General features: G+C 40.5%; 1 protein-coding gene across 1 annotated transcript in view; it reads right to left on the bottom strand.

The window, feature by feature from the left end:
- The window catches only part of THSD7A (thrombospondin type 1 domain containing 7A), a 522439-nt gene that overhangs the window by 107245 nt on the left and 389007 nt on the right, over positions 1 to 26187 (bottom strand). Inside the window, exon 9 of the mRNA XM_075125837.1 lies at positions 4861 to 5052. Within this exon, the coding sequence (XP_074981938.1) occupies positions 4861 to 5052 (192 nt within the window). The remainder of the gene's footprint in view (positions 1 to 4860; positions 5053 to 26187) is intronic.

Raw genomic sequence — 26187 nt, 5'->3', positions numbered from 1 at the left:
CAGTGTGAAGAGCATTGTCTATAGAAATAATGATGAAATCAATTCTGGAAGCATAGCTAAAACTTTGTTGTGTATTTCTCAAGGTGAAAAGTCACTAATTATTTGTCAAACAAGAAGTGACTAAAGGGTATAATGGATTTACTGTCAGGCAAATGACAACCAATCTAATTTTAGTGAAGCCTAAAAGTTATAATCTGAAATGATATAGTTTAATCCAAGAGAAGGTGAAAACTATACTTCAGGTATGGTGGTAATGGTATTTCAGTTCTACAAGGTTATCTTTTATTCATAAATCATATTTACTCTCTACGGCCTGCATTCCACATAGTTAACTTTAAGCATGAGTCATCCCACCCCTATTCAGCAAAGCATATGTTTAGGTGCTTTGCACCGCTACAGACTAGGGACCGAATGGCTAGGCAGCAGTTCTGCGGAAAAGGACCTAGGGGTGACAGTGGACGAGAAGCTGGATATGAGTCAGCAGTGTGCCCTTGTTGCCAGGAAGGCCAATGGCATTTTGGGATGTATAAGTGGGGGCATAGCGAGCAGATCAAGGGACGTGATTGTCCCCCTCTATTCGACATTGGTGAGGCCTCATCTGGAGTACTGTGTCCAGTTTTGGGCCCCACACTACAAAAAGGATGCGGATAAATTGGAGAGAGTCCAACGAAGGGCAACAAAAATGATTAGGGATCTGGAACACATGACTTATGAGGAGAGGCTGAGGGAACTGGGATTGTTTAGTCTGCAGAAGAGAAGAATGAGGGGGGATTTGATAGCTGCTTTCAACTACCTGAGAGGTGGTTCCAGAGAGGATGGTTCTAGACTATTCTCAGTGGTAGAAGAGGACAGGACAAGGAGTAATGGTCTCAAGTTGCAGTGGGGGAGGTTTAGGTTGGATATTAGGAAAAACTTTTTCACTAGAAGCGTGGTGAAACACTGGAATGCGTTACCTAGGGAGGTGGTAGAATCTCCTTCCTTAGAAGTTTTTAAGGTCAGGCTTGACAAAGCCCTGGCTGGGATGATTTAATTGGGGATTGGTCCTGCTTTGAGCAGGGGTTGGACTAGATGACCTCCTGAGGTCCCTTCCAACCCTGATATTCTATGATTCTATGACCTGATCCAGACCCTGTTGTCTCCAATCAGTGCCGAATCAGGATAGATTTACTTCCAGGCTTAATGCTTTGCTGAATCGGGGCCTCAAGTATGATCCTTGGAGGGGCTGAGCACAAACAACTCCCACGGATATCCACTTTTTAGAAAGAAATTTAAGATTGTGGTGGAATTTAGGTGGATCATTTGCTTACTGTTCTTTGTTTTACTATTGCACACCCTGACTCCCGGTGGTAGTCAATGTCTCCTGTCAAGGTTCCTTCCCCACTCTGAACTCTAGGGTACAGATGTGGGGACCTGCATGAAAAACACCCTAAGCTTATTTTTACCAGCTTAGGTTAAAACTTCCCCAAGGTACAAACTATTTTACCTTTTGTCCCTGGACCTTATTGCTGCCACCACCAAGCATCTAACAAAAATAACAGGGAAAGAGCCCACTTGGAAATGTCTTTCCCCCAAAATCCACCCAAGCCCTACACACGCCCTTTCCTGGGGAAGGCTTGATAAAAATCCTCACCAATTTGCATAGGTGAACACAGACCCAAACCCTTGGATCTTAAGAACAATGAAAAAGCAATCAGGTTCTTAAAAGAAGAATTTTAATTAAAGAAAAAGTAAAAGAATCACCTCTGTAAAATCAGGATGGTAAATACCTTACAGGGTAATCAGATTCAAAACATAGAGAATCCCTCTAGGCAAAACCTTAAGTTACAAAAAGACACAAAAACAGGAATATACATTCCATCCAGCACAACTTATTTTATCAGCCATTTAAACAAAACAGAATCTAACGCATATCTAACTAGATTGCTTATTAACTCTTTACAAGAGTTCTGACCTGCATTCCTGCTCTGGTCCGGGCAAAAGCAACACTTCCCCCCCCCTCCAGCTTTGAAAGTATCTTGTCTCCTCATTGGTCCTTTTAGTCAGGTGCCAGCGAGGTTGTCTTAGTTTCTTAACCCTTTACAGGTGAAAGGGTTTTTCTTTTGGCCAGGAGGGATTTAAAGGTGTTTACCCTTCCCTTTATATTTATAACATCTCCTAAAATCAGGTTTATATTTCTGAGGGATACAGTCAAGATTTGCAGTAGTAAAGGGTGGTAATAGTTCTGTTTCCTGTAATGCTGAATAAGCAATTAAAAGCAAATGTCTTGAGTTACACATGAAAGCCAACAGCTCAAGGGAATTTCATTTTTGGGGAGTTTTCCTCATAATTGTCTTTTCAAAATCTGGTTATTGTGATTTTTGAGATGTTGGAATAGGGCAAGAGAAAGGAATCACTTTTATTTGTTCTCATTTTTAAACAGCATTTCTCTTTTGTCATGTAGATCTATCTATAGCAGCTACTTATTATATGATCATTAAAAATTGTCCCTTGTACTTCCAACAGAGCTGTTCTGAAGGGTAAAGGTCAAAAGTGTCAGCTCCGCTACATCTTCCCCATTTTTCTTGAATCCCCTGGAGGTTACCCTGACAGAACTCTGCAGGATTTTTGTGGGGGGAGCCAAGGGTGCAACACTGTTTGTCCTTCTTCCTTCAGGTGAATCCTCCTTCAAGTGCAGCTGGCCAGGATGCAGCAGTGCAGTAATGTGTAAGGTCCTTGGGACAGATTTTTAAAGGTATCTAGCACCCAAAGACGCAGATAAAATCCCATTAGGTACCTACCTTCATGTTTAGATGTCTCAATTCCTTTAAAAATCTGGCCCTCTGATGTTGCACTGTTTGGGTAAGTATAGCAGACTGTCTTTGATTTTATAGTCTTTAAAATTCAAAAGTGAATAACAAAGGAATGGTGGCAGTGCTAATTACTCAATTTCCCTGTATAGACAATGTCTTTATCTGATTTCATTGATGAAGTGCTTCTTTTTCTGTAAAATATAGATATTTGGCAGTGCCTATTTTCCAATAGTAAAATATTAACAAATACTGTAGGATTGCCGTTTATTTGTTAACGTGATACCTACACGTTTTCTCTTTTGTGAATCTGGTGTAATGTGACAGGACTCGAGTTGCAGTAGTACAATTCTTGATTGCTCTGTTTTTTTTAAATGACAAAACTGAACATGACATTACTTCATAGAACAGTATCATTTGGAGCACTGGGTTTGGTGATACTGTTGCTTAATCAAAAGCCCAAGCATGTTGCTCAAGAAAGCTTGCGCAACTCCTATAAAATGCTGGATGTTCATGAAGCAGAGTTCCGATGATTTAGTTCACAGTATCAGTAAATACATCTAAAAGGTATAGGACATTAGATATAATCATTTTCCAGAGTTCACTTTTTTAAGATGTGCTTGTGTATGTACGATGCACTGGGAATTCAGTCTCATACATTGTCTGTTCGCGGGTTCATTGAATAAAGTCCTGTCTGGATACTGTTTGATCAGTAAATATGCCCACAACCCAGACAATGCTACTGCCTGACCAGACGAGATGAGCTATTTTCTTTGTACAGTCATTTCACACAGGCTTAATCGTAGCTCTAGTGATACCCATGATGGGTGGGAGGAAATCTAATGTGTCCTTAAAATTAAGTTTAATCTAATTTGGGACCACAAACACTATTGTACGTAAAACATAGTTGTATGGTTATTGTACAGCATCACTCCTAGGGGGAGTTAAGGTATTTTGAGGGCCTTAACTGAATATTTCCAAACCTGTGCATGTTTGGATTTCTTTTAAGTTTAATTTTAAAGCTAAATTTCTTGGATATGTAATGCTTGGTTTTGACATAATTACAACATCCCCATAATGCTTTTACCCTTAAGACACTGAGATGCAGTCTCAAACTTAGCCCCACTTTCATTTAGTTTTTAATCTGAGAGAAAAAATAAAGGTTTGTGCCAGCATTCTTGGCCCAAATTTCCTCTGACTGTCCAACACTGTGTAGCACGTGGTGTGCCACTTAGATGCCTGTATGCCTGACGAGGCAGCATTTGACACACATATATGATAGTCCTTTTTCTAAAACACAATGCATATTTAAAACAATACACCTATCAAGAAGTGTGCAGAACCATCAGAGCAGACACATGAACCTGTCACTGAAACCCTTATCTTCTTCTCTCTGACCTGCTCTCTTTATGTATATATTCACTTATCTTGTTTTTTATTTAGCACCAGATACTGTACACAAATTGAAGGCAATGAGAGCACTTGCATGAACAGGATTATTTACACAAGTAAAAATCTGCAGGATCAGTTCCATGAAAGGATGCTACATACATGCAAATTATTATTATTATGAATAATAACAACAACTTTGATTGTGGATATGGAAAAGCAATTTATCTGTTGTATCCACTAAAACTCTGATCCACTTATTCTTATGCTTAAGTGTTTGCAGTAAGTTAGGCATAATGTAGGACTACAAAAGACTTGTAGATATCTTGCATTGGAGTCTGTTTATGGTAAATCATTTCCCTGGTTTAATGCAGAATAGCAAAAAAGTGCATTTAAAATAAGAAAAGAAAGATACACTTGTACAAAGACAAAAAGACTAATCAATATTACTTAAAGCAAAGAAAAACACCAAATAACCATTTCATTAAAATAATAGAAAGAAAAAAACCCTGTACTAAAAATTAACATTACAGACTTTTCTAATTGAATAATAATGGATTTTATTTTAAAAGAAAGGATGCATTGTACTAATCTGCTCTCTCTGATCACTGAATTATTTCAGCATTGTTAAGTTAATTAACAATTCAGAACCAAATACAAAGACTGCTGAAGTAGGCAACCTTACCTTCACCTGCATATGCCAGAATAGAGCGGGCTCGCATCTGTTTTCCTTCTGTGGTTTTGCCTGAGCAGGTGTGAGAGCAGGACGACCATCCAGACCACATGCTGATTACACAATCCTTTGGGCATGGAACTTCACAGACAATGGGAATTGGATAGATAGCATCTCTACACAGCTGTCTGTCAACCTCTTCTCCTGGGAAAGAAAAGGCCAGTAGCAGTCTATCATTGTTAAATTAACTTAAAATGAGCAATCTAGCCCAGATGGGCACACAAATAAATTAGATTCTGTTGCTGTGTAAAAACAAAGTAAATAGATTACCCATCAGAATGACGGTCTTCTATGGCCTGATGTTAAAAGAACATGCCACAATTCTCAAATGTACTTATGTAGCAGAATTTGAACTCTGCTGAAATGGATATGGGTGTGGGTCATAGCAACTGTAAAAAAATCATGAATATATGATACACATGAACAAAATATATTATATACCCAAACAATGTAAGTATATTAGGTCCAGGCAAGTGAGCAGCCTCAATTTCCAGAGGTTTCAGGGGGGAAAAAAAATCTTAATTTTCAGTTCATGTAGTTTTCTCAGCCCCTGTGTTTTAATATGCACAACTCAGTCAAAAACAAAAACAAAAAAACAACCCCAACTTTGCATTAAATTTGGGTGTCAGAATGTGTAAAGTGTTTAAGCAGGATGGGAACAAAGCTCCTTATTTGGTTCTAAAAGCTCTTTGTTAATTAGCAGGGCCAACATCTGGCTCGGCCACAGATGTTTTGGGGTTCTCTTGGGTCAAGTTGAGGTGCACATCTAATTATATGGTTAGAAGTCTCATTAATGGAATTTAAAAAGTCTCATTAATGGAATTTTTTTTAAGGGAGTAGGGGCTGGAGCACCAATACCAGGATTACATTTAATGTCAGGAAGGAAATTAAGTGCTACAGTTAAAACTAGGAATCTACAACTACCCAATGGACAAAACACTAGTTAATTTACAATAAGGAACACTGCAACAAGTAATTGGGTCGAAGATCTATCTTGAATGATCTTATTCTAGATCTAGATTCTCTATCATTACTTCTGTGTAAGATTTGTAAACAAATCCTTCATTGGAGGTCTTTTAGTGAACTTGAAAAGAATGGGCTTCATTGCACAGCCCTGTACGCTGAACCAGCTATTGAGAAGAAGTCCAACTTTACCACTGAGGAAAACACAGAAGCTATTTAGGCAAAGGACAGTACAGAGAGGTGTAAATGGATGGAGGCTCCTGGCTCCACAGTGTTGTGAAGAATGAAGTCCAGGGACAAGGTACATGAATACTGCCAAATGAGTAAATGGGTACCAAAAGGTTTCACTAACAGTGACAGAAGCACATTTCTCCTGAGGGTAAACCCTCATCGTAAATAGCAGAGGAAAACCAGGGATTAAGCAGTTTGGGGCCAAAATGAGTCTTCTAGAGACATGGTCTTGTCACCATAATGTGCATGCATCAAAGAATGAGAACCTAGTTATAGAAATCACTTTCAATAATTCTGGGGACTACACAGGACAGATTTCTGAGGTTCCATTCACCATTTATAACACTTTACCGAGATGGAAAGATCACAGCCTGTCAATGCCACTTTAACATACTACAGTTTGCTTCTTTCATTTCTCTTGTCTGTACTGTGCTGAGCATTTTAAAATAGCTGTCTTGGAATCCCTGTAATATCAAATGTCAGCATAGAAAAAACTCTATGGCATTATTATTCATCCATTGAGATCTCACTGAAATATGTACACTCTCGATGGAACTGACTAAGACAGTCCATTCCATTCCATTCGATCAAACGTTTAATAGCTAATGTCAATGAAATAATTTCACATCAAGATTTCCTATGAATTTAGTCCTTGATACAACAAAATATTTGGTAAAAAATAGTTACTATGCTCTTTATGTCTCAGCAGTGAAGACTCCAGTTAATATTAATAACAGATGACCTTATTGTCAAAGGTTAAGTCAGTGGGAGCTGTGGGTACTGATAATCACAAGTCTACAAAAATTTGCTTTCTCCCAAGCACAAAGTTAGCCTTTTATTACTAAAAAAGAATAAAAATAATCTGAACCATTAAGAAGCCAGCTAAATAGAGACTACATGAATCTTAAAGCCTCTCTGTCTCAGGCCAGGAATGTACACATTGAGTTTCAAACTTTAAAAAATATTTGTGTGAAAAGATAAATGCCTGAAAATCAGAGTTTTTACAATGGCATACTGTTACTCTCAGCATTGTTAATGAATGCTATAATATGACATAGGGTTAAAAATAGATTCCTGCTAAAATGGGGCAGTGAAGGGGGCTTGTTTTGTTTTGGGTGCACTATTGTCTCCCAGTTTCATCCCTGTCAAATCCTTTATTCACACTTGTTCTCAAGTCACAACAGGCAAAACCTCAAACCTCTCCTTGACAGAGTTTGTGACGTTTGAAGTTCTGAGGCTCATTTTGTATAAGTATTCTAAAGGTTGGGTGCTTATCTAAATTATCTGAACCTTTGAAATCAACCCATCAGGCTCCATGACAGTCACTTGGCAATCCCAATGGAACCTCATCCTTGTAAAAGGCCTCACACAACCCTCTCTTACTCCACAACCTCCTTCAGTGGGCTCTGGCTCCTTCCCTCTACAGCTCCTTTTACTAACTCTTTCCTAACTTACTTTCCTATGTTTTCAACTTTTTTTCTATTTTCCTTTAATGTTATTCCTTTATTTGCATGATACTTAAACTCTCATAAATTAGCTGACTTTCATTAAAATTCAGCTTTGAGTGACAGCTCCTATTTTTTAAAAAGTGCCTACCTAGTTGGGCAATATTTCTATGATATAATGTATAATGCAGATGCGCAGCTAGATTCATTTTCTGGTGCAGGGAGGTGCAAACTGCATGTGCGAGAGCTTCTGTGCCCAGGAGGGGTGGAAGGGATTCACTCTTTACCACAGGAAAGGCCAGGCTGTGTTCTTCAAGGAGTCCACAAGTGTCAAGAGGTGATTTAGTCTTTGCCTGGGCTCTACAAGTACCCCATCAGTGGTCTTCCTAACCTCAACCTCACCCTCTTCCCCAGGCAATGTCATGCCAGCTCCCAGTGGAAGGGTGACGGATGACATCACTACAAGCTTCCTCTGGGCATAGTTTCTGCTACTGACACCCTCCATTTGTGGACGTGCCAGCACCACACCTGAAGCTGGCCCAACCGGCAAGGAGCACTTTTTTTTTTTAGACCAACGAGTCAGGACTTATACAGATCAGCTGCACCCTGTGAATGGCAAACTCTTGCTACAGCAGAATAGGCTTCGTGCTCATAAATATCAGAGTAAATTTCCATGTGATGTTATTTAGCACAACAACCCCTTTTACTGCACTCCCAAAGCAGGCTCTAAACGAGGACACTGAAGACAGTACAATAAAACTAGCTCTATTAAGACAGTGCATGCCGAGGTGCATTATAAAAATTGCCTGAAGCAAATGGGATGGCAGGTAGAGGAACATTTGGCCCTTTATTTGTAAAGCCCAAATGTAAAGTAAAACCTTTATTGGACTCAATAAAGTTGTTAAGACAACTTAACATTCCTCTAAGATTAAAGTACAATAGGAACAGAAGCATTCCACAGGGAAAACGAAAACCTTAGCCTTGGCCCCATGTCTAGCAATCAACCAGAGTTCCTGAATGGCAAGAACCCAACAACTTGATGCATACAGTCAAACAGTCACTGCAATAAACTGGATGAAATTTCTGGAGAGCTTTAAATGTCAACAAAACAATTTTTATTTATCACAAAATGTAATCATCATACAGTCATAAATACTGTAGACTGTGGAAGCCTCAGGTCTGCAAGAATCTGTCTGGCCGCGTGCCGAAGTTCATCAAACAAAACCTCATACAATCCAGCCTAGAAATTAACATTGTACAGATTTGTGCCTTGGCACTGGTTAGAGTCCAGATAGGTTGAAGTCAGTCCCTAATGTTTGTACTTGCGCTTCTGAGGCTGTAAAAGAAGAAATGTCTAAGTGCCAACTTGTGGTGGTATCTTGAGATTTCTACACTTCTTGGAAGTGTCATATGATGGCCTCCTCTGAGGTACAACAGATGTGATTGTTAAGTAGATCACAGGAAACATGGGCTTGATACAAAAACTGCTATTTCTTACTTAATAAAAAATAGAGACTAAACAAATGTAATGAAATATTAAAATAGGAAGGTTGATTAGGGTTACAATGCTATGGCTGGAAATTTGATGTATTAAATGCACAAATACTGCATTCAAGCATTTTTTAGCCTATGTTTAAAATCATAAGAAATCAGGAAATGCAAAATTAAGGATTCAGAAACAATGGTAATTCAAAAGCACTACATATGCTGGGTGAGTTATGGCATATATTTTGGACATACAATGCAACATATTTTACTACACATACAGGTCCCAATCCTTGGGAATGGCAAACCTGCACTCAGTGCAGGATCTGGTGGGAGAGGGGAAAAGGGATAGCAAAGGCAACTTTATACCATCTTTGCCCTTCCACAATTTCCAGGGTAACCTAAGGACTACTATAAAAGTACATTCACCTATGGTAGTCCCCACGAGGCCATTGCAACAGCTAGCAATTGCTGGAGTGGAGCAGATGCCAACCAAGATCTCTCCAAAAATGCTTTCAGAGCAACAATATCTGAAGTTCGCTCTGTGGCACCTGGGGATTCAATTACACAAGGAGATCCTCAATTGGCCACTTAGGACAACTTTAAAGCTTTGCTTTGTGCTGCTAGAGTGAGAATATGGCCTCTATGTGTACAGTATACACAAAGCATATCTACACAAAGCCACTGAATTAGCATTTCTGTTGGAACCTTAGTTTTTGCATTTTCTAATTTTTTGTTATGCCAACTCTATAAATGTAGTTAAGTATTAATATAGATTTTGCATAAAATGTCTTATGGGCATTTTAAAGAAAAGATGAGAAGAGAAGAAAAAAGGAAAGAAAATAGAAGCTTTACAAGTATTCAGCTCATAGAGTTTATAAGCTCCTCTGGCTTTGCAGGTGGAGCTGGTAGCTCTCTATTCTTCAGTTATCTGACTTGCAGAGCTAACAAGCTTTATCAGTGGAGTTAATTAACTCATACAACTAGACACTTAGGGTATGTCTACACAGGGATAGAAAACCTGCGGCTGGCATGGATCAGCTGACTTGGGCTCGAGGTCCTTGTGTTCTGGGGCTGAAAAATCACTGTGTAGATATTCAGGCTCCAGCCTGAGCCTGAATATCTACCCAGTGATTTTTAGCCTCACCAGGGCAAGTCCGCTGACCCAGGTCAGCCATGGCCGTGGGTCTTTTACCCTTTGTAGGTGTACCTTTAGGGCACATCGTCACTGAAATGTAAGCTCATGGTTCAAACTCAGGCTCAAGCCTAACCTCCCTTCCATCTACACAGAATTTGTGCTAACCCAGGGCTCGGCCAGGGCCCCAGGAGCCCATAGTCCTGGAAGGTCCAAGCCTGAGTCAAGCTGGGACTCCGGGTTCAAGCCTTATTGGGTATGTCTACACGACAACTAAAAACCCGCAACTGGCCCATGCCTGCTGACTCAGGCTTGTGTGGCTATTTAATCAGGGTGTAAATGTTTTGGCTCGGGCTGCAGCCCGAGCTCTGAGATCTTCCCCACCTCACAGGGTCCTAGAGCCCAGGCTCCAGCCCAAGCCAGAATGTCTACACCACAATTAAACAGCCCGTTAGCCTGAGCCCCATGAGCCTGAAAGAACAGGCACAAGCCAGCCATGGGTGTCTAACTGCGATGTAGACATACCTATTGCTTCTCAGTGTAGATGCAGCCTCAATGGACTCGTACTCTGGGAGTCTGCCAAATCCCATCGGTCGACTTTATTTGTCCTCTGGAAGTCAAGTTTGGTGAACAGTCAAGTTTTCCTATTGCACCACAAACAAAGGGCTAGAACGGCCACACTTTGGAAGTGTGTCTAGGCTATGGGTGGTTGGACTCGGGCCTGCATAACGCAATGTAGACATGGGAGACCCAGGCTGGGACTCAGGGTTCAACGGTTCCTAACCTGTGGCTATATATAAGTGTAGACACTCAAGCCCTAGGTTAACAAACCCAGGGTCTCCTAACTTAAGTTCTACTAACCCCAGGTTTACACTGCAGTGTAGACATACCCTCAGGGATTGTCTATACTCAGAAGTTACAGCATGTTAGAACATGACCCTGAGGAAATATAGTAATTAACATGATATAAAATGTTCAGTGTAGACAGGGCCATCCTTTTTAAATTTGTGATATAAATTTGTGTGGTATACCGTAGGATGAATCACAAGCAGCCAACACAATGTTAAAAACAATTCCTACTTCAAAGTTTATATAGTGCTAGTTACTATGAGTCCTCAGGGCCTTGTTCTAACACAATGTAATTTCCCTATATAGACAGACCGCGTCTAGGGAAAGATCGTGCCTGGCCCTTGTTTGTATGTGTATAGTGGGCAGGGACAGAAGGAGCCATCTCTCTTTATTGAGTTCTGATGCAACAGATGGGCATAACTGCAGTTCTTGGTTCCTTCCTAACATCCTCACAGCGAGCCAACCACTGACCACAAATTGGCTAGGGGTGTAATGTGGGACACAGCTGCAGAGTGTGCTCTGTGCCCATCCAGTACAGTCTGGCCCTTAACTTAGATGTGGAGATAAACCTGTCTACATATGTAATCTTGTAGAAGTTTCTGCAATGTTTCCTCAATTGATTTTAATGTACTGCTAACGTTATTTTTAACACTCCTTCTCCCACCCCTCATCAAATTTAGCAAACCATATAAATCCTCACTGAGGATTATTTAAATGCCATATTTTCAAAGTTTTTGAGGTATTCCTACAGGGAAAAGAATGTGATTATATTTTTAAGGGGGAACAATGCATTTTTTACCCTCTTGTAACTCAGAAATGTCCAAAAAATGTTTTCCTGCCTCACCTCTGCAGAGAGAGCAAACAAGGGAAATTTCAAACCAAAATGTGAGATTTGTTTCAGAAAGTTATAAGCATGTCAAAGTGGGATTATAATGATGTAATAAACCACTGTGCTAATGAATAGTTATCACACTACTCTGGAAAAAAACAAAACAAAACAAAAAACCGAAACCAACCAAACAAAAAGCACACAACATAAGGGAAGTTCAAGCAAGGCAGGTAAAAATAAAATAAAATATGGGAAATCACTACAAATTGGGAACAAACCTGAATTAGCACAGTAGACTTTCACCTTTAAAGATCTTGTCTTAGATATAGCTGCTTTTCAGTTTAATTTCGAATGGGTAATTATATAGATTACAAAAACCACCAATACACAGTATGAGATGCTTGACAGCTACCATTTCCTAGCTTTCATACCAGTGTTTAGATTCTCCCAAAATTCTCTAGAAGAGGAAAAACCCTGCATGTCTAGTACTGGAAATCATAAAATTCTGGCTTTGTATTTACAATTGAGAGCTTGTCTAGACTTGAATTGTTACAGCGGCACAGGTGCCGCGTTATAGCTGCACCACTGTAGTGCTTCCGTGTAGACAGGATGGTTCTCCATCTCCTTGAGAGGTGCGGGTGAGGTCAACAGAAGAATTCTTCTGTTGACATAGCACTACCTACACTGGGGGTTAGGTAGGCTTACCTATGTTGCTCAGGGGTGTGGATTTTTCACATACCCAAGTGTTAGCCGACAGCCAAGGATGTTTGGTGAGGTGCCAGCTATGCCCGTTTATACCATCCGTGACTTTAACCGCTAGGACGCACTGTCCCTTCGCGGCGGGCAGCCCGGGCTAGGCTGACGGATGCCCCAAGGTCCTAACCACCCGTGACTTTAACTGCTAGAGCTCAGAGCTCCTTCGCAGCGGGCAGTCAATACTGACTGACAGGTGCCCCAATGGCAGCACTAAGAGCCTCTCCACACCCGTGACTTTAACTGCTAGAGCTCAGAGCTCCTTCGCAGCGGGCAGCCAGGATTGACTGACAGGTGCCCCAAGAGTTTGCCCCGTGGAGGCGGCACAACTCAACGCTAGGCTCTTAGTACTCTCACCTAATGGCCAGGCTTTAGAGCCAAAACGGCTGAGGTTCTTTAATTGTGTTGGCTGCTTTACAGTAAACCAGAGAAAACAAGTCAGGCTTATGCATAAATGGTTACCAAAATTTATTAAGCTAGATTCTAATCATGTGGTTACAAAATTGCTAGTGCCTACTTATTTAAATGTAGAGATGTTACACACACAAACAAGTTACAAAACTGAAGCCACAATCTCAAAGAAAGAAAACAAAGTATAGAGCTCTATTTCAAAATATGTGTACACTAAAGATAGGAGATCAGGTGTGGGTGCTTCTTACCCTCCTTGCATCTCTCGATTCCAGCGGTGCCAAGCCAGGATCGGTCACTCAATTCCGCGGAAAGACGAATAAGGGACAAGGCGTAGGGACCCTCTTAGCTGCAGAAGCCTTGGGAGGCTGTCACTTATCTGACCAGCAGATAGATAGTGAAAAGCACTCAAAAATCATGGTCCCCTACTTATACCTCTGTACTCCTTTATTCTCTTTCTCCTTTCTTATGCCAAATTGAGGCTGGTCTGTCTGGGTGACGCCAGCTTTCGCAAGAGTAGTTTACACTTGCAAAGGAGAGAAACAATAAGTTTCGACTACTGGACATTTCTTTTATCAGGGTAAATATTTTCCCACCTAGGATGTTGGTGTGTGTGCATCACGCTATTTAGTAGGGGCTAAGAGCCATGTCTGTCACAGGGCCTCTGCCTGCTGTGAGCTTAATCGTCGTATATGTTCCCAGAGGCACATTGTAGCAGCACACCTGTGCTTTCCACAGCTTCAAAGGCTGTGCTGGAATATATGTTAAGTGCCCTGTTCCGGTTTCCTCCTGTGTTTCCAGCAATGCTGGTCTGAGGGGTGGTGGTGGGGGGGCTGGCTGTCTGGCTACACCAAGTGACATAGCAGTGTAAGTGCTAACATTTAAGTGTAGACCAGGGCCTCACACTAATCTTTCCCTCCAAAACATACTGTTGCAGCCAATAATGACTAATAGGGAAGAGAGAGAGGTACATTAAAATTGTGACAAATGCATTGTAAAGAACAGAAGTCCATACTATTTTGCACGTTAAAAATTATTTCTGCCCTTTTATGAACCTGACAGCTGCTAGAGACAAAAGCACATTGCTATCTCCTTTCCCCCCATCTTACTCTGACTTCCTCTGGGGCACTGAATGAAAATTTAGAATGAAACACACCTCACACTGAAACTGAAGGTTCCTTAGTCAATTCACCTTTTTTCTTATATAGTATTGACTGAGGAAGGCACTCTCTCTCTCCCTACATGTCTCTAATTAAAATCCATGCACTACCAACAGAAGCTGACCCAGTTTTCATTCTGTAAGGGTAGTAGAGAAGTTAATCGCTGGAAACCTAATCAAATAAACCATTGTAGACAGAACAAAAGACATTTACCTGCAATTTGTCATTATTTATAGTCCTCTTGAACATACCAGCTTTTTAAGAAGGAGTTTTGGAGGTAAAACAGCCCATGAAGCCAAGTCTGAACTTTTGCTCTTTTGCTCTTACCAATTCAATAATTTCCTTGTAGTAAATATTTTTGGTTGTCATACAAAGAACTATACAATCTTCTGTTTACCTCAGCACCATTTATAAGCTCTGGACAATATTTGCTCCTATTTTTCTGTCTAAAGATCAGAGAGACTGTAAGGCAGCTTTAATATCAATATAACAAAATTGGAGAGTCCTATTAATAAGAGCAAAACTATTATTTTTCTCTGTGAAATTCTTTTCTATTCCAGTTCTTGAATGACCACTTGTATGACATGGAAGAATCTCTCTCTCTCTCTGACATGCACTGACAATTTTCAGAAATTTTGTGGATCATTGACTAAAATATATATGTTCTATACATTGTACTCTGATTGCCTCCTTGGTTTTCAGTGATCCCTGGATGACAAGTTAGTGGATATTATTTCTTTGTATTTTTCCCGTAAGTTGAAAATTAGTGTCCTTTAAAATTTCTCCACAGTAATACAGCAGAAACATAGATTTGATACTATTCTGTACAAATATATGCAAAAAAAGAGAGGGAAAGTCACAGCTGAACTGGGACAATACATTTCAAGTGGAAGATGAGCAAAATCTATCAGCAAACTGGTATAGTTCTAGTGGGTGTCCATTCCCAAATGTCAGCATGACTTGGAGCATGGTAGGAATTTTACTCATAGGAGTTTTACTAACTAATAAGAAACTGATTCATTTTAGTTTTCTTTACCATAGGAATCATAAGAATCTAGTAGGTTCATACAATTTAATTGCTTTTCTGCATTGATTTCTTAACACAATTCTTGTAAAACTGAGGATCTTCAAGGTGTGGCATTACATAGCAATTTACAAAACAGCTACAGTGCATTTGCAATCACTATCAGCTACAGTAGTTCTTGCAGTCCAATTTATTGCTTAGGTGATGCTGTTAGCTGTGTGTATTAAATCAGTTACTAATTCCCTAACCACAGGCCTCTCTCTCAATTACTTCTGTTAAGTAGTATTTGCATTTAATTACGTCTTAATTAGTTGATAGTTAATATTCGTGAAGTCATTTTCTTTTAAGAAGCCTAAGTAGAAATGGCATTGATTTCAATGGCACTATTCAAATGTTTCTCATATCTGTTGGTGATGCTGAGGTCTAAGAATGTTTCTCTAATAGATTAAATGAAAAGATCGTTGTATTGAGATCAGCTGGTTTAATGGTTTATTTGCAACTTTACTCTGATTCTTGTTTCAAAACAGAACTTAACACTACTATTAGAAGAGTCCTTTACTTTTTAAAAATGCATATGTTTTGATAAAAGACAATAAAAATAATTTCTTATATTATTATTTCTTATATATTCTTAGCAAAATAAGAAATATGATACTTTGGGACACTATTTTCAAAATACTAATTTAATAAAGTGAATAGAGATGAATGTTTTTAAATAGGAGAGTTGTGCACACAAACACACATGGAACTGTATCCAGTGCATCTTGTGCACACAGTTACCATGACTGCCCACACAAACCAGGAACTGCATACAGAAATGACCACAGAGTCACTTAACTTGTCCCTTACATGTGCAAATACCAGACCACATGCACGACTGTGCATATGCAATTGGGCCTTCTACCGTTTTTAAAATGTAACTGTAGAAAATCAAATATGGTTGTTTTCTCCCTTTTAAAATAAATATTCATAATGACAGTATAATACCTATCTGGGGCAACGTGGAAAGAGTCAGACAAAAACCTCTTCCCTTTTCTATGATACTGGGACCAGGCAGAAATAACTGAAAGGCAAAGGTAGGTGGAGCTCAAAACCTACCAGACCTGGCTACTTCCTAAGGGAAGGAAGAAGCAGGGCTGACTATGGAAGAGGCTTCACTAAACACAGGAGCAAGTGGTTGTGTGTTGTTGTTGAGAAGGTTCTCTTGTTAGTTAGTGAGCTGTGCAAGTGGTGTGGTCTTGCAAAATTCAAGAATCTATGCAGAAATCTATCCCTAACTCAGAGATATCTACCAGAACCTTTGTTCTTTTCTGCAGCCTCTCCACAGTAACCCTACTGTCCTCACCTCAGTCCCAGCTAAGGTGACCAGATAGCAAGTGTGAAAAATCAGGACAGGGTGTGGAGGGTATTAGGCAGCTATATAAGACACAGCCCTGAATATCAGGACTGTCCCTATAAAATTGGGACATCTGTTCACCCTAGTCCCAGCTGATAGCACAGCTTCTTTTTGCTAATCTCCTCACATCGCTGCACATCAGCAGCTACAGAGGGGAGCCAGAAGGAGTTATTTCATCCCAGATAGCTGATCAGAAATGTACGGGGTCTGAAGGAGAAGTATGCCTGAGAGATAGACTACTCCATAGCTCCATCTTCTGCTTCCTTGTCCTTGAATCTACACAAAGTTCTGATCCTGGGATACTCAGGAAGAGGGGCTACTGAGAGGTATAATGGAGAACCAGAAGAGTATTCTATAAAGATGGCATTCTCCATAATAACTACTCTCTCCCTTCTGCACTAGCTCTGGACTCCCTCTATGCATAATAGTCACAGGAACAAACAGGTCCAAAGAAAAATACCTTCTCAGAAAGATGAAATCATGAAAGCAATATGGGGACAATCTTAAAAATGCATCAGGAAAACATTTAAAACTCATATTTCCTCATAAAATTATTGAAAATGAGAGGACTAAATTCCAATGTATACTTAGGCTATAATGGGTTAAAAATAATTAACCCACACTCTGGGATACAATATTAATGCTTCCTGTAATCCCATTGTAATGTTTGGTAACGGGAGATCATACGTATCTCCATTTATATTACAGTCATCTATCAGGATTACAGTGATGTAGATACAGCCTCTAACTTGACACAGAGGGATAAAAACAGGGAGAGGAACAGTATCCCCCCCATCCAAATAATTATTTTTAGATGTAAAATGCAGTGCCATCTGTCACATATGTAGGGAGGGCAGATTAAGCAACAACAGGAAAAAAATAATTTCCCATAACTATGTTAACTCAGAAATGTATTTTAAAAATGCAATATCCTCAGGTATTCAGCTGGGGGCAGAGGGGACTAAATTTTTTCCCTTGAAAATGCAAACACCTCATTCATCCTTGAATTCTCTCCTATGGGAGAAGAGGAAAATGTTCTCTTCCCTTTCTCTTGTTACCAGTGAGAACACCGGGACATTTTCTGGTTTCCATTTTTAAACATTTATTTTTACTAATTAATCCTGTCTCTTATTTTTCACTGTCAATTTCTAACTGTACCCTACCTCTGCCCAGGGTGTAGTACATGAGTTGAAAACTAAACACAGCTTTTGGAGGTCATGTAGATGTCTCTTAGAAAAAAGAATGTTTCAGCTCTACTGATGTGCCATGATAACTGGCCTCTCTACCTTATAAACTTGCACATGCTGAGTGACCATATTGCACATACTGAGGGCCCATTTTAGTATTGCTATCACATGACCTGATGTCACTTACAGTGTAGTTCAGCCAATTTAATAATTGGCATTGCTGGCTGGGCATGCTACCTTAATGGACTGAGAAAACTCAGTGTAGATATTACAAAAGGAAAACTTAAAAAATAAAGGGAAAATTCCTCTTTTTATTCTGGATGTTACATTTACTGACCTTTTCCCCTGTTCCGTTAGCACCTAATATTCACTGACATAAAGTATATTTGATAACATTTTTTATCAATAGAAAATATTTGGAATTTGAATTTACTATTACAGTGGATATTGTTAAAACGTAAAAAAAATGCTAAAATGTTGTAATGACTCTACCACAGTACTTCCTACGATCAAAATTTATACCACAGCACATTTAATGCAGTGGTATCATAAATGTTTTCCCAGAAAATACCCACTGCACTACAGCAGCACAGCATTTCCTACCGAATGGGAGTAGGTTTCTGCTGCACAGTTTGACAGGGGGCTGGAACATTTTCAGGGTTCATTTGTTAATGTAGTCATATTGAGAACGATCAGGAGCAGTGAACACAAATGTATTGATCATAACCAAGCACGGTTGCCTTCTACAATCAAATAAACCAATCACATGTCATCTTGGTTAAAAAAGAAAAAGAAAGTTTGATGACAGTTCCATTGAGAATAAAATCAATTGTAGGCATGGGACTAAGTCAGATCAATTTATCAGGCCAAAAGGCCACTTTTAAACAGATGAGGTGAGGAAAGATAAAGTGCTGATGGTGCTATAAGGAAACAAAAGACACAGTGCTGCTCCAAAGTAGCAGTTAGAAACCTATCACTTGAAAATTTCTAATGTATTTATAAAAATGTTTGGCAAAAACACTAATAAATTATTTTGTAAGGTACCTCAAATTCTGATGCAAGAGATTTAGACAATATCCCAGTGACAACAGGTTTTGCCAAACCAAAATACTCTACAGAATTTCTCTGAGAAAAATATATTAAAGAATATTCTAGAGATAGACTTACTCCAGTTAGTTTCTATAAAATGTTATAGAAATTCCATAAAGTTTAACAGAGATTGCATAAAACTTGCTTTGACCAAAATTAGGAAAATTCTTACATAATTTTGAAAAATAGGAACTATGCCATACATGGTTTATAGACCATTCCTCTGAAAATGCAATCTGTTTTCTTAATTTGATGGAGGACTATAACCATATTATTTTTTCATTACTGGGCATTTACCTAGCTTTTAAATCCATCAGATACAGGCAACCAGAGCAGCTGCAGGCACAAAAAACTTTCACATGCCTCTTTACTGTAACTATTGACTGGGTGCAAGATTTTTTTCCCCTACAATAAACCGCAAATCCCTCACATAAGTGGGATAACAGAATCAAGGAAAGGCCATGGAGGGTCACTGAATTTAAACCAGTCTTAACTAATTCCTATGGATGTGCATGAAGTCTGATATTTGAATTTGAACTAGATTTGGATTCAGGATCTCGATAGTCAGAATTATTCAGATTTGAGGAAAAACATATAAAGGAAAGAATAGGGAAGATCAGAACAAAGGTGGCCATTGGAGAACAGTTCCCAAAATGCTGGTAGCATTCCACTCATTTCTACAGCTTATGTTTTCAATTGAGTGCCTAAAGTTAGGCTCTTAAATCCACATTTAGGCAGCTGTCTAAAAATGGCCTGATTTTGCAGATATGCTGATCTTCCATAATTCTCATTGACTTCAACGGGAGCTCCAGATGCTCAATACCTTTGAAAACTATTTTTACTTTGGTACCTAAATATGAATTTAGGAGCCTAACATTAGGCACCCTAATTTGAACATTTTGGCCTAAATTCTTGTGCCAAGGACTGGATTCACAAAAGGCCTTAGGTTTCTAACTGCTACTTTAGGCATCAAAATCCAACATTGGGCATCACAGGCATTCAACCCACTCAACCTGTAGGCACCTTGAATCATGTGGCAACTATGTTTTTACTGTAAAAGTTACCTAGGCACCCAAGTTTCTGCCTCTAAGCATGCACTGCTGCTTCAGGCAGGATCTTTCTCTCCACCAAGCAGAGGGGGAAAATGAACCTCGGTCTTTCACATCCTGGATAGGTCCTCTAACCACTGGGCTAAAAGTTATAAGGGAGGAACCACAACCTCCTCCACCTCCTCTTTCTCCTGCATTTATTGTGTGTGTGTGTGTGGGGGGGGGGAGCTAAAGCCCTTATCTTCAAGATATCGTTCCTCACTGTGGTTCCCAAACAGAGATAGGTGCCTCATTGCAACCTAGGCTTAGGTGCTTAACACCGTGACAGGGTTGTCAGCATCTCCCATTGGCTAGCTTAGGCAGATCCCTGGTCAGCATGCTGGGTTTTGTGAATACTATTCTTCAGAGCCTCTTTCTACCCACACATTGTATAGAGAGCCTAGGTGCCTAACTCAGGCTTTATGAATCCCAGTGATTTTCTAGGCACCTATGACCTTTTGTGAATCTAACCCTTTCCCATGTCACTCCTATGCATAGAAGAATCCTTCCTGAACTGGGTTGCAAAGCCCTGATCCAGTGAAGGACTGAAACACATATGTAACTCTGAGCATATAGGTATTTCTATTGAAGTCATGTGCTTAAGTGCTTTGCTAGATTAGTGAGACAAGGTGGATGAGGTAATATCTTTATCATTGGACCAACTTCTGTTGGTGAAAGAGATAAGGTCTTGAGCTTAGTGTCTAAGGTGGCTGTCATCACTTCGTTCACATCCCTCCTGAAGACCCATTATCATGACATCTGCAAGAAGTGAGTCAATAAAGACATTTTTCATTATTGTGTATTCATATTTAGTTATGTTTACTTAAGAAACCCAAATTACTTCTCAATTACAGGCAGATTACTTCAAGTGAACCATATAGCATTTTTGCTGTTTGCCTATTGTTTTATAACTCTCCTTCAATGCCTCAAGTTGTTTCAGTAGAACCTCAGAGTTATGAACACCAGGGTTACAAACTGATTGGTCAACCACACACCTCATTGGGAACTGGAAGTACACAATCAGGCAGTAGCAGAGACACACACACACAAAACAAGCAAATGCACAACTGTGTTAAACGTGACAAGGCAAGAAAACTGTTTCTGTGCTTGTTTCATGTACATTAAGATGGTTAAAAGCAGCATTTTTCTTGCATAGTAAAGTTTCAAAGCTATAGTAAGTCAATGTTCAGTTGTAAACTTTTGAAAGAACAAACAGAACATTTTGTTCAGAGTTACGAACAACCTCCATTCCCAAGGTGTTGGTAACTCTGAGGTTCTACTGTATGTTGTAAGCTCTTGGTGTGGGATTTTGTCCTATCTGTACTTTGAGGCATTTAGCTCAACTATGTCTCATAGAAGAAGCAGCAGCAGAAGAAACTGATAAACAGTGCCTGTTATTCCAAATATCCAAGCTATTCAGTACAGTAAAAGCACAAAAAAACTGACTAGATGTTTGCGCTTTACTTTTTATTATTATTATTATTATTTTACTTTTACCTTTTCTTCCTTGGAAATAGTTTATAAATTCCTGCATGTTTTCTACAGGCCTTCCTTCTTTAAACTAGTCATTACAATCAATATATTATTTAGAACTTGTTTTTCTCCTGTTTTTCTTTTGGGTTTTTAATATCCAAACAGCACTTCATGACTCAGTCTGTTGTAATTACAATACCACCATTATGAAATGACACATATTATTTTAGGGCTTTTCAAGTTACCACCACAGTGGTCATCTTGTGAAATCAGATATTTCCTGGCAGAAAAAGAGAGATATTACACTCATCAGAACTCAACACAAATTATAATCTGAAAGAAAGGTCAGACAATCGGCAGTTTAATGCTGGAAAAATGAGAACAACATTTCAACTTTGTCAGGCCAGAAGAAATAACAGGCTGTTTTGATATTCTCCATCTATCAGCGTATTATTTTCACAGCTTCATAGCTCAACAACACTTAAGACAATTTAAATTTGTACAGTCTGCCATAATAACATAAATATAGTATATACTCAATGGAATAGAGCAGCATTTCTCAAACTGGGGTCCCCAAAGGACTCCATGGACTCCGCTGATCAACTCAACACCTCCCCCTCCCTCTATCTCCGGGAGGCTACTGAAGCCAAACCAGGAGATTTTAGGCACTAAAACTCCAACTGCACAGTGGGGTTAAGGCAGGCTCCCTGCCTGTCCTGGCCCCGCACCGCTCCCAGAAGTGGCCAGCACATCCCTGCGGGCCCAAGGGTGGGGCAGAGAGTCTCTCTGCACTGCCCACACTCCGAGCACTGACTCTGCAGCTTCCATTGGCCTGGAACTGTGGCCAATGGGAGCTGCAGAGGCAGTGCCTGTGGGAAGGGGCAGCATCCGTAGACCCCCTGACCCATCACCTAGGAGCCGCTGCCCGAGAGATGTGCCGGTTGCTTTCGGGAGCCACCCAAGGTAAGCACCACCTGGCCAGAGCCCGCATCCCTCACCCCTCCCTCATCCAAATTCCCTCCCAGAGCCCACATCCCACACCACCTCCTGCACCTCAACCCCCTGCCCCAGCCTGGAGAAAGCGAGTGAGGATGGGGGACAGTGAGCGACGATGGAGTAAGCAGGGGGGCGGGAAGAGGTGGGGCAGAGGTGGGTCCTTGGTGAAAGAGGTGGAGTGGGGGTGGGACTTGGGGCTGAGGGGGGGGCTTATGGGTCCCCCAAAAATTTAAATCAAAATGGGAGTCCTTGGGTTGCTAAAAGTTTCAGAACCGCTGAAATAGAAGGAAATATAAATACATAGCACCAACATAAATCTCTCTGTGTCTGTACACATACTTTCCTCTGAATATACATAAATTATTCTCATTGCCTCCAATGAGAGAATATCACCCCTGAACTATTTAGCACAAGGTTTCAGAACTGATTAGTATTTAATTTAATTCACAAATGTATACATTTAAATATTATCTTTCTTGCATATATTTTGTATAAATTTGTACTTTAAGTACCCATTCTAGTTATTTCACTAACATCTGGAGAAAATAAGAATTAAAAGAGATTTAAAATATACACCCAAAAGCAAGGAATTTCAGCCATAAGGCTGTAAATCCAGTTTTATAATCCATTCTTAAATCATGCTATTATGATTTTTTCACTTGTTTTCACAATGGCATGATTTAAAGTGACAATGGAAAGGTTGAAAAGCATCAAATTAACTACCTTTAAAAATGAAGGTTTTAAAGAATTCTCCACAATTGTTACTGTTTTTTATTTGTATTAGGATGGAGCCTAGAAGCCCCCACTTAGAACCAGGTCCCCATTTTGGTGGGTGCTGCACAATCATAGAACTAAAGATGGTCCTTGCCTCAATCAGGAAATACTGATCAGCTCTGCCTAAAACAAGCACGACCTGCAAATGTGGGTTATCCCACCAAAAACATATGCAGGAGTGTCCATAATGGGAACTTCACAGCTAAACTATTTGTGCATTGGTAGAAAAGTCAAAAATATTGGTGCTTTACCCCCGAAAACCATAGAAGTCCTAGGCCAGCGCAAATACATCCAGTTCTCTCTGCAGAGCCATGTGATCGAGAGCCCCCACCCTATATTTTTTTGAAAAGCACATATTAATGCTTGAGACGAGATAACCAACTCCCCACCCAGGACTTGTGACCCTGCAGTCAAAGATGGGACAATATTCTAAACTTCATTATATACTTTCTCAACATTAATTCTGTATTTAGGCAAAAAGCATATTCTTAATTAACTGCAACTCTGTCTCCAAAAGCATTTGATAAATTAGAAGCAAAGGTTTCCTACACTGGGATCCTTTAAAAAAGGGAAGAAGGAGGATCCTGGGAACTACAGGCCAGTCAGCCTCACCTCAGTCACTGGAAAAATCATGGAGCAGGTCCTCAAAGAATCAATCCTGATGCACTTGCATGAGAGGAAAGTGATCAGGAACAGCCAGCATGGATTCACCAGGGGAAGGTCACGCCTGACTAATCTAATCGCCTTTTATGATGAGATTACTGGTTCTGTGGATGAAGGGAAAGCAGTGGATGTATTGTTTCTTGACTTTAGCAAAGCGTTTGACACGGTCTCCCACAGTATTCTTGTCAGCAAGTTAAGGAAGTATGGGCTGGATGAATGCACTATAAGGTGGGTAGAAAGCTGGCTAGATTGTCGGGCTCAACGGGTAGTGATCAATGGCTCCATGTCTAGTTGGCAGCCGGTATCAAGTGGAGTGCCCCAAGGGTCGGTCCTGGGGCCGGTTTTGTTCACTATCTTCATAAATGATCTGGAGGATGGTGTGGATTGCACTCTCAGCAAATTTGTGGATGATACTAAACTGGGAGGAGTGGTAGATACGCTGGAGGGGAGGGATAGGATACAGAAGGACCTAGACAAATTGGAGGATTGGGCCAAAAGAAATCTGATGAGGTTCAATAAGGATAAGTGCAGGGTCCTGCACTTAGGATGGAAGAATCCAATGCACCGCTACAGACTAGGGACCGAATGGCTAGGCAGCAGTTCTGCGGAAAAGGACCTAGGGGTGACAGTGGACGAGAAGCTGGATATGAGTCAGCAGTGTGCCCTTGTTGCCAAGAAGGCCAATGGCATTTTGGGATGTGTAAGTAGGGGCATAGCGAGCAGATCGAGGGACGTGATCGTTCCCCTCTATTCGACATTGGTGAGGCCTCATCTGGAGTACTGTGTCCAGTTTTGGGCCCCACACTACAAGAAGGATGTGGATAAATTGGAGAGAGTCCAGCGAAGGGCAACAAAAATGATTAGGGGTCTGGAACACATGACTTATGAGGAGAGGCTGAGGGAGCTGGGATTGTTTAGCCTGCAGAAGAGAAGAATGAGGGGGGATTTGATAGCTGCTTTCAACTACCTGAAAGGGGGTTCCAAAGAGGATGGCTCTAGACTGTTCTCAATGGTAGCAGATGACAGAACGAGGAGTAATGGTCTCAAGTTGCAGTGGAGGAGGTTTAGGTTGGATATTAGGAAAAACTTTTTCACTAAGAGGGTGGTGAAACACTGGAATGCGTTACCTAGGGAGGTGGTAGAATCTCCTTCCTTAGAGGTTTTTAAGGTCAGGCTTGACAAAGCCCTGGCTGGGATGATTTAACTGGGAATTGGTCCTGCTTCGAGCAGGGGGTTGGACTGGATGACCTTCGGGGGTCCCTTCCAACCCTGATATTCTATGATTCTATGATCCATGATTGATTGCAGTGGTTCCCAAACTTTTTACTAAGGTAACCCACTAACTGAATGTTGTCTTTTTTTTGCAACCCATCCAGGGTCCAAATTCAAGGAGGGTGTCCAGAATCATAGGCCAGTGTCCTCTTCCTCCTCTGCTTTTGTCCCCTCCTCACCTTGCTGAGGGGGCACTGACACCCACACCACCACCTTCCACCCAGCACCACAATCCTAGTCCCAGCATCAGTGCAGAGGGGAAGTTTAGAGAGCGAGTCACAGCGGTGGCTCCTATCCCATGGGGCTGAGCTAGGCTACTCGCTCCAGGCACTGCAGCCTGGCACTCGGGGTCACAGCACCACTCAGGTCATGATAGAGGGGTGGCCAGGCCAAACCTGAGTGGTGTTGCGACCCCATGCACTAGACTGCAAATTCCAGAATGGGGAGTCAAGACTAGCCCCATGGCACAGGAGCCGCACGGTGCGGGAGTTCAGTCTCCAGCATTCCTCTGCCCCACTCCCTGAGGCTTCCCCTCCATACCATGTCTACAATCCATCTAGAACCTTCTTGGACAAAACACTGATTTATTGCATCACCCAGATGTAGTTTTAATTAATTAATTAATTAATTTTTAACAGAAACCAATGCATTACTCTTCCAGATCAACTGGGAGGTGATGGGACACACAGTGATGTGTTTTAAATCAGTCCACCAAAAGAAACCATATTATGGCATACAAATGCAAAGGCATCCATTCTGATCCAGGTTTTACTGAGGATGTTCACTCTCCTAATGCTAAGCTGAAAAACATGAAGAAGAATTGGATTGACTGAATTAAAAAGGATCTTTAATCAGCATAAAAATAATCAAATTTTAATCTGTTTTATATCAGTTTTATAATCATGAAGCTTAAAACAGCACTGTCCACTGAATGATGTTAAAGAATTACTACAATCCTGACATGGAAGACAATATATATAGCAAACCTTGTTACCTACAAATGCTTTCACAATCCAGTACTATGAAATTTTTATTGCCATTTGTTATCATATTTAAGAG

The sequence above is a fragment of the Caretta caretta genome, chromosome 2 (genome assembly GCF_965140235.1).
Source record: "Caretta caretta isolate rCarCar2 chromosome 2, rCarCar1.hap1, whole genome shotgun sequence".
NCBI classification, from domain to species: domain Eukaryota; kingdom Metazoa; phylum Chordata; order Testudines; family Cheloniidae; genus Caretta; species Caretta caretta.
Note: the sequence above shows the minus strand (reverse complement) of the source record. Positions and strands in the feature narration are given on the sequence as shown.